Here is a 14,209-nt window from a genome sequence, read left to right as displayed (position 1 = left end):
ACTGCGGGGGTCCTGCAGTCTGTGTGAGCTGGCAGGGACCATGTATGGCAACGAGTGCACTGTATATAATTTTTTCCCTAAATTCCGCGATCTGTTTCATAGTGGGGCTGTGTATGAATTGCCGCCCATATGCAATGTATTGTGTATGTACAGCTTAGCATTGCGTATGGACAGCATTGCATATGCTGCCCATACAAAAGCATCAGGCTCACGTTACATGGTACGCGGAGAGCATGCTGCCATCTTTTTCTCTCGCATACCTACGCACAGTGTTGCTAATGTGAACGGATCAATAAAAGTCCATTTACTTTCATTGACTCCATTCACAGCGTGTCACGCGGCCATAATATGTGCCAAAATCATGGCCGAGTGAATGAGCAGAATCTGGCTCTGTCCCTGACCGGCAAACCCACGTACCTCTGAATTTCTATACTGCGGTTGACTGCGGACAATCGCCGTCGGTCAGGCGCAGTACAGATTTTTTTTCTCAAATCTTTGTTTTTATCGCGCCGCTGCTAGGCGATGACACGGGTACCTACAACCTATGGGTTGCAGGTCAGACGGCTCCCATTGACTTCAATGAAGCCAGCTGTGCAGACACCGCATAAAGATAGAACATGCTGCGATTTTAATTCGGCTTGCAGAATTCGCAATCGCTATCTGCTCATCCAAGTGGATATGCGAATGTTCTATTCCTGTAATGTGTGCGGAATACTGCGGTATGTCCGTGCGGATGAGGATCGCGGATTCCGCAACTCAAATCCGATCGTGTGAGACCGGCCTTAGAGAGTGAGGGAGCTACGTTATTAGGCTGCTGTTTATCCATGTGACTTCACCAAAATGAATGCAAAGAAAGTCACTTGTAACGTTATCTACTATCATGCATTTCCTTAGTGGTTTTTCTCGGAGCGTACACTTTATAGAGAATGCAGTGTATAACATGCTGCCAATATCCAGGTATCAGGTTGGCACCGTTCAGCCCACCCACTGAATTATTAGCTGAGTTTTTGAGTTATTTGGAGATTTAAAAATATATAAAAAATCTAAATATCATATCATTTTAGAAAAGATAAAACTTCATGTCATGATATTACTGCGTGTGGGAAAAAGATGATAACACCACATCATCATCACAAGAATTTACTGCACAGCACTAGCTCTGACTTGGTTTTTTTTTGTGGTGTCGCAATTGCATTAAATTGCAAAAATTAAATTTATTGATTTTTGTTTTATTTTATTGCAGCGTAGCTCTGTAATTTTCTCAAAGGCAGTCATTCATGGTGAGATATCTCACTGAGCAAAGACGTTAGTGACATCCTTTATTCTCTATCGTTCTTCCCTACGTGGGTCGACTTCCAGCGAGGCAAGTTGTGATCCTTCACTTGTAGATGATGAAAGGAAAGCATTCTATAATAAGAAGATTTGTCAGCATATAGGATGATCTTCTTGTGTGATTATTGAGCTCCTCTGATCTCTAGCAGCACTTGATATGTGACCATACACAGTGCGATTATCAGCCCTACCATTGCATCAGGCAGTAATAGCACATTGTGTACCGACAGTGTGTTTGACATTCTAATCCATAAATCACTCCGTACCCCTGGCCTAGGGGGATCACATAGATGTCTGCGCTGCGCCACCGTGAACCAGACTGCTTTACTACAGAGTGTCACAGTTTGGCAATGTAGCTATTGCCTGCACAGGTGAAGTACATTGACACGATGTGCTTCACCTGTACGTACAAGCCACGTAACCCAAAACTGCTGCAACTTGCTGTAACACTACCCGTGGTTTGCTCTGTGGCTCACTGCTATGTAACAGAAGCTGGTATGTGTATGGGCACAATTAGGGCTCACTCACATGGGCATATTTTTTACATGTGTAATTCGCAGTACGCAGTTATATATGTATGTAACATGCGTATGTATTACGTATTTTAAACCTCCATAAACTATAATGGGCACCAAAATAGGACGTGATGCGTTTTCTTTCACATGCATGAATAAAACTGCATAGCCGAATTGCCTAATGTAAATCAATGGGCTTTTTGGCCCAATGTCCACAGGCAAAATAGATTTATTAAATTTGTACAGGTCTCTCGCATGCGTGATCAACGCCCATAGGGAATCATTGGGTACCTGTAGGTAATCAAATACCTGCGGATATCATTTTCCCCCAGTGTGTGGATCGCACGCGCGGGAAAACAACCGCAGCATGCTCCATTTTTGTGCGATTTTCCCGCACGGACGACTCCCAATGAAAGCCGTCTGGATCCGTGGCACAGACGCAGCTGTCACTGCAAGAGTTTAAAAAAATGACACGGCGCATGCGTGTAGCCGGCGTCCCTAGCGCATCCACCGTGCAGAAGATCCTGCTTGCATGGAGGAGAGACCCGCAGCATCCAGACAGGTGAGTTTAATGTATTTTTTGGCCTCATGTCTGCGGGCCTGGTGGAATCTTTTGCAGAATTGTGCACGGAAAAACCGTGCGGAGCTGTGGACATGAGACCTTAGGACTACGTGTTATGCACGTAACTTGCAGCCCCCATACACCTGTGTGAGTGAGGCCATCGAAAGTATGCCCAAATTAAAGCTATCTGTTGGTAAGAGGTTTTCAGGATCTCTTTGCTCCATATAATAAAATGGGATAGACTTATCTTAACTTGAAGCTGGGGAGCAGCAGAGAGTTGGCACTGGAGTGGTGGGGGAGTTAACAGATAAGGCCGTTTTTCACATAGCTGAAAAAATCATGTGAGATTTGTGCAATGCAAGACAGACCAATCTCGCATGAATATGAACCTCATTCTTTTGAATGGGGTCATACACATGAGCGATTTTTTTTTCCGCATCGCGGCATGACCTATCTTTGAGCATTTCCTTGGAACGCATCGCCCATTGTTTTCAATTGGGCCAGCAATAAAGCGCACAGCTCGCAAGGTGCACATCAGTGCGATGCGCGGTTTCCCATTGAAAACAATGGGAAACACTCCGCGATTCTCCGCTGCGGCTTTTAGTTAGTATCGCTACTTCCCTGAAGTGATACAAGGCATTTTCAACACAACAACGCCTCCCATCCGAGTTTCACGGCCCAATATCACAATCGCATGTGTGAGAATAGCCGAAGTGATGTCATTAAATTTTATAATATTTTTTAACATTGCTGTTAGTTTAATTTCTCGCGTCCCCGGACAACTTCTTTAATTACATTTTTAGGCAACTGTCTCATACACCCACTTTTAATTATAGCAGTGAACTGGTTGGTTGCTATGGATCACTGCTCCACTATTTCTTTACATTAGTATTCAGAAGTATCCATCAGCTTAATTGTGAGGTTGAGCATCCTTCTAAGGCCAGGCTCACATGGCCGTATGGGCTGGCGCGACATGTGCGGGCATGGCACAAGTACGCAATGACACACTGCGTGCCGCCAATCCCCATATGTTATCTTGCTGTGTATATAGAACAGACTGCTTGAAAATTGTGGCGCTGGAAAGTGCCATCTAGTGCCACGATCGAACGCATGTCTGCAAGGCCCCATTAATCATTCAAAATGCCGTGTTAATCACGGTAAAAAGTGCCTGTGTGAGGGTGGCCTAAGGCCTTCTTTACAAGGTGAAATAACAGTGAGTATTCTTCATTGGAATCCATGTTACTTCCACATCCCACCGTTCTCAATGGGATTCCATGCCATAGTTCATACAGTATGGATTCTTTACCGCACAAATGTGAAATCCATGTTGCAGTGAAACAAGAATTGACATATCAATTCTTGATCAAGTTCTTGACTCTGTTTCTGTGTGGACACTCTGTCGGGTGGCTGCATGCAGATATGCCCCATCAAGGGCACACCACACCCAGGATGAACCTATGGTTGCATTCAAACAGGGAGGGAGAACGTGCATTCACAACACAGACATCAACAACAATCTGTACTCTAATGCTTCAACAAATACACCGGACAAGCATGCAAAAAACAACAACGACTGACAAACAACAAAGCACCATTAATACCAACACGCATCAGCAGATAGAATAGCTAATAAATACGAGGTATTAATAATTTGGCCAAAGTACATAAGCTTACGAGCCCACGACAAGTGTCCTCATTATCTCGTGAGTCCCTGCTCTATAACAAGACAACTTTATCCCAGGAGTCCTTCCTACAAGCAGGGCGATCGTTTCAATAGGGATAGCCCCACGCTGGAACCTAAGGGCCTGGCTCGCCCTAGATGGTAAGAGACAGGACACCGTTTACACAGACAGACAAGGGACATACATCCTGAACAGATAACTGTTCACACCTCATGTCTGGTCACCTACACAGGCACTGAACACGTCGCTGTTCACACCATCCTCAGTGGGGATGAATAAATGACCAGCACTCTCTAGTAAGAAGGGCTGGTATTTATATGCAGCAGACCGGTGGTGATTGGCTGGCTGTAAAACTCCACACCATTAGTCAGCCAAATCAACCACACCTTCAGCAATGTGCTGCTGGAAACCCACAGGTACCAGGAGCACATTGTGACGCATCCCATTTGGTTGATTGGCCAAGACTGATCACAGTAGTGATCACCTGAAGTTTGTAGGTATACTGTAGTGATCACCTGACCTTTCTTTGGATTGAAATCAAGTGAACCAATCAAAGAGGGGGAATGCGGTTTTACATACTGTAATTCTTAGAGCCCCCATTTAGGAATTAAGGGGACCATTCAGTAACTGCTATTACTAAGTTAGCAATCTGTCTTGGAGATAGATTCTTTTTAGGAAATCCAATTGCCAAAGTGCCATAATAGATTGTAAGTTCTGTCGGGCAGGTGTTATAGGTCTATTTATCTGTACGTCATTTATATATTTAGTCAGAGAGCTATGTTACCATCGGGGGAATCACAGCCTCCTCTTTTTCATCTGTATCATGATCCCACTTTCCCTTGTCACTTTATCTTACTTAGCCCTCAGTGTTCATGTAATAAACGATGTGCCCTCCAGTGCTGGGAATAAGGGATCTATCACTAATTATACCCCAGACACTCAGAAGAAAAAAGGGATGCGTGTAAACGAGACGAGAGAAATGGATGCAGGGACAACATTTTGAAATGATTTCTAGAGTCTGAATTTAACCTTTAGCTGCTACTTGGTCAGCAACACTTTAAATTACTCTTGAGTTCCTTCTCCCTCAAGCAATAAACAGATTACAAGTTTGTGTTAAATAAAAATAAGCGCTTTGTGATGATTTCTACACACGTCTAATAATAATTTCTTCTCTCTCTTTTTTTCCACCCCATCCCTCGCTCTCTCCTTTAGCAAACAGTACTCTTCTGGGAGGAGGCGGAGGTAAGTCTGTGTTTGTCTTCTGCTCCCTGAGAGACTTTTTACATTTTGTACATGCCGCTTACAACAATATAGAATGCTAGCTGTCAGCTGCATTACCATCTACAGTTTATTAGGGAAATCGATGTCTGTAGTGAATGAATGCACTTGGATAAATGCTTCATAGGCCCCTTATGAATGTAGGGATTTTATCTAAATTTTGTTGCATATTGCTATGAACAGAATTGATGACAGAGGATACGCAAAAGGATTTTCAGAATTATGTCCATGGGCATGAAACAAGTAAATACATTCACATTTTTAAATTCCTCAAAGAGACTTTGCCACTTACTTTGACCCTATAAGCTAAGCTTATGGGTTTACTATAGCTGACCTGCTGAGTCCAGGGATGAAGTGTTATACTTACCTCCACCATCATTCCCCAGTGTCAACGCTGGAATAGCCGCTGCAGTGCATTGAGCGGTGCTGCTAAGTAGTCCTCTCATTATAAAAATTCGAACAGGCGGACTACTTAGTGTGCTGCTCAATGCATTGAATGGTGGCTTTCATCTGTCACAACAGGGGAGGGAAGTATAAAACTTACATCCCCTGACTCAGTGGGTCACTTACTTTCAGGACATAAGTTTAGCTTATAGGGCTAAAAGTACGGGACAGATTCCATTTAAAGTGGAAATATGTATGTCCTCCTACTATATTGCCCTGTTTATTAACGAATGCCTATAATTATTAGATGGCCAACTGACTAATGTGTATGGGAGTGTCTTGACTATCCCACAACAGTAGATGTTGGGGGAAGAAAGATCTAGCATTTTGGACTTTACCATGCCTCATCCTTTCCTTGTATTGGAGATTAGATAAATGTCTGCCAAAGGTGACTGGCAGCAGCTTATTCCTCTCCTCCAATTAATGAAAATTGTCTCTGCAAAACATTATTACTCTTAACCTAAATAAATATATGCAATTTATTAAAAAAATGAGAAACCTGCCTAAAATCCTCATGCAATGGGGTAATTGTTTCACTTTTAGCATTCTATATATAAAGGATAGTATGTTAGGATAAAAAAGACACATATCCATCTAGTTCAGCCTATTACCCCCCAATGCTTATTCAGAGGATGGAAAAATAAAACCCAATGAGGTAGAAGCCAGTTTTTCTCATTTAAGAGAAAAAAATTGCTTCCTGACTCCAACCTGGCAATCAGAATAATCCCTGGATCACCGACCCTTCTGAAGTAATTTGTGACTATAACATGTAATATTGTAATGCTCAAGAAAGGCGTCTAGGCCCCTCTTAAACTTTTTTATTGACTTCGCCATCACCACGTTGTCAGGCAAGGAATTTACAGTAAAGAACCTCCTTCTATGTTGGTATAGAAACCTTCTTTCTTCTAGATGTAGAGCGTGCCCCCTTGTTACAGTCACAGTCCTGGGTATAAACAGATCATGGGAGGGATCTGTGTATAGTTATACACCGTTATTAGGTTGACACTCTTTTTTTTTTAAGTGAATAACCCCAAATTAGATAACCTCTCTGGCTATTGTAGTCAGCCCATTGCATTTATTACTTTAGTCCCGCCTTTGAACCCACTGAAACTCTAATATGTCCTCCCTGAGTACTGGTGCACAAAACTGTACACAATATTCCATGTGTGGTCTGACGAGTAACTTGTAAAGAGGAAGAACAATATTCTCATCATGTGCCACTAGACCTCTTTTGATGCATCCCATGATCCTATTTGCCTTGGCAGCAGCTTCCTGACACTGGTTGCTCCAGTTACATTTACATTAACTAAAATGCCCAAGTCCTTTTCCGTGCCAGTTTTGCCCAGTGTTTTCCCTCTTAGGATGTAATGGTGACATGTATGTCTGCTGCCCATGTGCATAACCTTACATTCATGTTAAACTTCATTTGTCACTTTTCTATCCAAGCATTCAGTTTATTAGATTAATTTGCAATCGCATTCTGTTCTCTCACGTTACTTACTTTACATAGTTTTGTATCATTTGTAAATATTGATATTTTACTGTACAATCCTTCTACCAGGTCATTTATAAATATATCGAAAAGAATAGGGCCCATTACTACCCCCTGTGGTATCCCACTAGTAATGGTGACCCAATCCGTGTATGTACCATTAATAACCAACCTCCACTTTCTATCATTGAGCCAATTACTTACCCACTAGTACATTTTCTCTGAATCAACACTTTGGAAAAGTCCAGGTATACGGGATTCAATGGCTCTTTCTGGTCCAGTCTAGGACTTACCTCCTTGTAGAAGCTGATCAGATTGGCTTCATAGGAGCAGCCCCTCATAAACCCATGCTGATATGGAGTTATTCTGCAATTTTCCTTGAGGTACTCCAGGATAGCATCACTTAGAAACCCTTCAAACATTTTACCCACAATAGAAGTTAGACTTACCGGCCTGTAGTTTCCAGTTTCACTTTTTGACCCCTTTTTGAATATTAGCACCACGTTGGCTATGCGCCAATCCAATGGAACCAGCCCTGTCACTACAGAGTCCTAAAATATAAGTCACAATGGTCTGTCTATAACATTACTTAATTTCTTTAAAACCTGGGATGTATGCTGTCAGGACCCGTTAAGTTGTCTATTTTAATCTTTTTAAGGCGGTTGTGCAGCTCTTCCTAGGTTGAACGGGTGACATTTAGTGGAGAGTTTTCTTTAACATAACATAAATTCTCTTGAAAAGAGGTCCCTAGTGCTACAAAATAACAAATAGTCATATGCTCACCTCTCCCCGTCTCCTGTGCTGGCAGCTCCGGTCTCATCTATGACTTCATGTTTACAGGCTGCAGCAGCATGTTTATGGGATGTCACAACCTTCTGCAGCCAATCATGGACCTCAGCCCTCAAGTGCTGAGGTCTGTGATTGGCTGAAGCAGCCTATGACATTCCTTTACACAGTCTGACTGCAGCTTGTAAACAAACCACGGACACAGAGGACAGAGCTTTGGCGCAGGCAATGTGGGAAGCGAGGAGAAATGTTTTTAAGATAAAAATTTATGCTGGGAAGCCCCTTTAAGCATGTATTTCTTCTTGTATTTAGAAATATATTCTGTCACTAATGTTTTTGACTCTGTATATTTTGTTTATGCTATATTCCTTTATGCATTGTAAACTCCACCTATGAGATGTAAAATAATTATTACTTATTACTGTTCTATCGACATTTATTAGTTATTAGTAATGCCTTAAAGAGGTCATCTGGTTACCAGACAACATTGCTGCTATAGCTTCAACTGTCTTAAAATAACAAAAAGAGTAGTAGTTACCCATCCTCTGCTGTAGGGATCCAGTGATGTTGCCCTCCGTATTATTGATGACTGTTGTGAAAGATGACATCAGCAGAAATCACTTGAACGCTGCAGCCTATCAGAGATTGCAGCATTACTGCCAGTTTTCCTGGTATCAGCGCTCATATTCTGGGCGCTGTGTTGCCAGGAGTTCAGAACGATGACACTGCAGCAGTCAGGTGACTTCTGCTGATGTCATCTTCCATAACAATCGCTGAGAGGACAGTGGCACAACCACACTGGATCCTCACCGCAGAGGAGGAGTAAGGGCCCTTTTACATGGGCCGAGAATCTCTAATTCTCGTTTGCCCAAGCAGACAAGCTGTTGACGTCATCACCAGCTCGTCCATGCTCTTGCAGCCTGTTTAAAGTTCTCGTGCAATAGTTAGTCAGTGTTTTACAGTCATATGTAAAGCACTGAAGATCAGTGTTTTTAATGCACGAGACGTACATTAGCTGACGCTGATTTTTATGCCGGCTGAAACTGAAAAAAAATCGTTCAAACAAGCGAAACAACTCTATTATCGGTCAGTTTCGCTCTTTGAACGATTTCCTGAACAATATTTATTCCGTCTAAACAGGACATAAGTACTGCTCTTTTTGTTATTTTGTAGTAATAATGTTGGACAATAACTGAACAACCCCTTTAATGCAATAAAAGTCAGCATATGGAAAACACGGATATGCTCAGACAAGCCAAGCGGGCATGTCGAGGGAGAAATTAAGCGGGATAGTTGTTGGCTGAACAACTGTCTTTCGGTTGATAGATATCTAAAGTGTATTGGCAATTGTGCCATTGCTTTGTTCCCTTGTCAATAGTATGTGCTACACTTATCCAATCATTGTAATGATCCTTTGTTGGTCTATTATGAACAGAAAGGACTGCATAATCACCAGGAGATTTGTCAAGATATTTAATAATTAGAAGCACTCGATGGGTGGCCATACATTTTTGAGATGATGAGTCCTATTATTACAGCAGGAGGTAGCATTGAACTATGAATTGCTTGCGTTATGTAACATTACAGTCCATAAATCATCCTGTAGCCATAGCTCAAAGTAAGGCTGTCCGTACACATGAGATGATTGTTGGTTGAACACTCTTTCAGCTGACACCTATCTGTCCTGATCCGGCTATATACATGCACGCTTAATTGGACATGTGTGTCTGTGTAGTGGAGGAAATCCACTGCCAGAGACGTGTGGCGTCGGTCTATCTGCTGTGAACAAGATGATCGGGCCGTTGGAATCCAAGTGCCAGGTTCTTATCTCCTCCAACATCTGCAATCGGGGGAGACATGGGTGCTTGCCATGTACGTTGGGTGATCATCGGCGGGTTCAACCAATTTATACCTAATATGTATGGCCAGCTTAAAGCCATCTTTTGATAAGACGTGTTAAAGTTGTTTTACAGGAAGGGAAAAAACATGGCTGCTATCAATGCAACCTTTAAGAAACCCACCCTAAAATGTAACTAGGACAGGTTGATGAAACCTGAAGGAAAGGAGGGAGGGACAGAGCCCAATACCACACATTCATTCTCATCAGGCTTAGTGTCAGTCACCGTGACAGGAACGAACAGTGTAGTATTAGGCTCTGTCGGCTGTCCATGGCTCTCCCCAGAGAGAGTTTCTTAAAGGCTGCATGGACAGCAGTCTGGTATTTTCATGTCCTCTATAACTCCTTTGTTCTATGTCATGAAATTGGATAGCCTCGCACATAAACACATTCTTAGTTTGACAAAATTCTCACACTCCTACATTTACAACTTTATTCAATTACCAGTATGTACATTAAAAACCCAAACCTCTGGTGCACTCTACTAGATATTCTATCAATTCACTTGCATTTTTTGCCAGCTATTACTTTATGTAAAGCCGCCTGCACACGGGTGGATTTGCACTGCAGAATCTGGAGTGGGCGTCCGCCTCTGGATTCCACAGCAAATACTGCCCATAACATGCTATGGAGAAAAACTTTTTCCTCCACACAAGCGGAAATCAATTGCGATTTTCCACTTGCGGAGGAAAAATCGCAGCATGTTCTATTTTTGCACAGATTCCACGCGTATAGCTTCCATTGAAGTCAATGGAAGCCATCCAATCCGCACACCCTTCCGCAATGACATTGGTCACAGATTGCATGTCATCCCTGGGCGATGACGCAGGAAAAGCAGGCGTTCAAAAAAAAAAAAAAGAATCTGTCCTGCGTATGTTCAACGGCGAACCGTGCGGATCATCCACAGTCCAGATGAAGAAAAGAGAAAGCAGGTACACGCGGACGCCAGTACTGCCAAAGCTGGATTCTTCTGCGAGATTCCACATGTGGAATCCGACCCGCTCGTGTGCAGGCGGCCTTAGTCATTACAACTTTTTACTGTACCACCGTATTTGACCTTACCTTAATAGAAATATGCTAAAAAGCACAAGACATATCATATTAAAGATGTTTCACCTAAAATAAGAATGGGTATAAACTAATTTAAAGATCCTATAGATCGTTGGGTTGTGCTCTTGAAGACACATTATTTGTAACAACTTAATAGAGGATAACAAGGACTTTTGTACATAGCTTTTTATCTGTTTTCTTTCTTTTTAACGTGTAAATGCTCTATAAGGGAGTACAGTGCTCCAAGAATATCTATAAATGTTTAAGGAAAAGCTTATTTAACCACTCTCTGTAGGCATAAGGAATTACTCTAGTAGTACTATCATCATAGACAAAAACACAAGGTAGAGATTTGAAAATGTTTCCCAATCTTGAAGGCTATAACATTTTTCATTGTCTGACAACCTAAATTAGCATATTGAAAACTAGCAGAATAACACATCATGATTCATCATAATATAGGGATGATATAATTGCAACAGAACAGAAGAAGTAATGAAAACATATGGAGATTAGATGGCATCAGGAAGCATATGTGGATGCGTCTATTACATAGGAGCGATAGTCAGGCAAAGTAGTCAATGGGACAGCAGTCATCCCGTGTAAAGGTCCATTTAGGGCTCCTTCACACTGGCAGGATAATTGATTATGAAAACAATGTTTTTCAATAGTTTCGTTCTCATTTGCATGAGAAAGAATCGCAGCATTTCCTTTTTTTTGTGATATCTCCCATTGCTTTCATTAGGCTAGCGGCAGCAGCCCCATTGAAAATAATGAGAGAATGTTGAGATCCCTTGCCGCAGCTGTGACAGCTGCGGTGAGGGATCCCTTCGGCCACACAGGGATGTAAGGCTGTCACATCCAGGGTTTGCCACATGGTTTCAATGGGGCCGGCGACAGTGGGAGAACATCGTGATCTCCTGCCGCGGCGGGATGTAGGGAACCCAAGCAGTGATGCAAGGCTGTTTCCCTGTGCAAACGCCTCGCACCCAGGGGTTTTCAGAAGGATTGCGAGGGCGATATTGGGCCGCAAATTACTGCCTGTTATTGCCCTTGCCAGTGTGAGAAGTTGTGAAATTTGTCATCTTGGTGATCTAAGCATTAACTATGGATAAAGTCATTAGTCCATTCCCAACTTACCCAGAGGTTAAAGCAGGAAACTATGCAGATATTGTCCCTTTTATGACCTCATTGTTGCTGGACCTTGTAGAATCGAAAGGACATTCTAACGTAGCTGTTGCTACAGGGCAATGGAATCTGTTAGAGAGAGATAACCGCCATCTCAGCAATGATCCAGATGGTTCAATAAACCAACAGTATGACTTGCATTCAGAAGTACATCTTTAAGCTTACAGTGCGTCTTCAGATTCACTGCAGTGTAAATACTTTACGGTTTGTGAAGTAAAAAAGTGTTTGCTGTTCCTATAATTCACAGTTAGGCCCTATCCTTGGATCCACCTTGTCTATTAACATGAGATGCTATAAAGCATTCATGGGAAGATGAATTCATAGCATTACCACATTAGTCCTCATGTAATCATCAAGTGCAGTTGCTGATACAGTAAAACTCCAGTAGTTTGGTTCTCAACCTAACCGTAGTCTAAAAGTCAAGATAATCCGTCATACCCATAACAAAGTCAACAGAAATGGATTACCCAGTAGCACAGAAACCTTTTGTCGATAATAACAGTATGTCATTTGATTAGGGAGTTTCGGAAGCTGTACACAGAAAGGCTAAGTGTGCTTTTAGACAACGTAGGGCCCCAAATGCTAAAATTTGTACCATTGTTGTACCAACAAGGCAGGCACATTCAGTTAATTCAGAGGATAGAGTGCTGCAGCGGGGATCTCCAACATTTTCAGGGGCATTGCTACTGCCCTATAGATCAGGGCACAACCCCCAAGGTGTATGTGTACCCCGCCTCCCCACAACCACTGAAAAAAAACCACACAAATTTATGTATATATATATTTGTGTGGTTTTATAGTCCTCAAATAATTCCACTATACCAAGGCCAAATATTGCCATCATTGAGTCAACATTACCTCCATTCTGCTATTGGACAAAATACACTATACACAGATCAGTATTACCAATGGTACCACTATTCAAGCCTTAATTGATACCGTTACACTATGTTCATAACCATTACCACTAAATAGGGGATCGATAATACCACCACACCACTATTAAATAAAAAGCATGGTATCACCATACAGTGATCCTAAACTGATAGATACCACTTCTGTATAGGAGCTTTGCAGATCATATAAATGAATACAGAACAGTTAAAATTAATGACTCAAAGCAAAGGTGATGTTTTTTCTGATGGAGTCGCTCACCTTTCCTGCATTCTCCGCCCGGCTTAGACTGCTATGAAGTCGTCTTCTAGCCATGACCTGTGTCTGCTGAGTTTGCTGTCCAGATATCTTTTCCTCATTAATGTTTCTCAATCTACACAAATTCCCCATCTTGCTTTTAGCTCCAGTTATGTGTCTGTTTCTGCCCCATTTGCCCCTATTACCGTACCTGCTGTGTAGCACAGTGGCTAAAAACTGTAGTTCAAAAATAATGATGCTATAGGCATAGTTACACCCCAAAATAGTTCCACTCAGATAACACCCCTGAAAACAATACTGCGTGATAGATAGTGCTCCAACAAAAAAGTGGAAAACAGATAGTGCCCCATATAGTGCCACGTACATTAGTTGTGCTGCAGTCAGCAATAGTGCATCACAGTAACAGTGATCTTCTCAGTGCCCACAAACAGTAATAGTGACCTTTTTATTGCCCCACAATAATGCCCACCTTCATGCCCCCTACACATCTAGAATGCCCCTTTTGTGCCTCAATATAGTAATTATGTCACCATTGTGCCCCTACGAAGTAATAATGGCCAACTTTGTACTCACCACACAGTGCAAATGCCTACATTTATGCCCTCTATAAAATAAAAAAGCCTCTTTGTGCTTCTAGAAAACATTAAATGTAGGCATTTTTATTGTGTGACAGCACAAAGGGAAATTATGGTTAGTATTAATGTGCCTCCACGTGGTAATAATGCCCATCTTTGTGCTTTCTAATAGGTAATAGTGCCCCCTCAAAGGTTATAGTACCCCATTTTTTTCTGCAGAAAATCATAAATCTTATACTCTACTTATCCCAATCAC

At 42.1% G+C, this 14,209-nt stretch overlaps 1 protein-coding gene across 2 annotated transcripts in view; it reads left to right on the top strand.

The window, feature by feature from the left end:
* MACROD1 (mono-ADP ribosylhydrolase 1) overlaps window positions 1-14,209 on the top strand; it is a 656,520-nt gene that overhangs the window by 547,893 nt on the left and 94,418 nt on the right. For both annotated transcript variants that reach the window (XM_066583989.1, XM_066583990.1), the window contains exon 4: window positions 5,304-5,333. In XM_066583989.1, coding sequence (XP_066440086.1) covers window positions 5,304-5,333 — 30 coding nt within the window. The remainder of the gene's footprint in view (window positions 1-5,303; window positions 5,334-14,209) is intronic.

Source organism: Eleutherodactylus coqui, chromosome 11 (assembly GCF_035609145.1).
Source record: "Eleutherodactylus coqui strain aEleCoq1 chromosome 11, aEleCoq1.hap1, whole genome shotgun sequence".
In the NCBI taxonomy this organism is placed as follows: Eukaryota; Metazoa; Chordata; class Amphibia; order Anura; family Eleutherodactylidae; genus Eleutherodactylus; species Eleutherodactylus coqui.
This window is presented reverse-complemented; position numbering and strand designations above follow the sequence as displayed.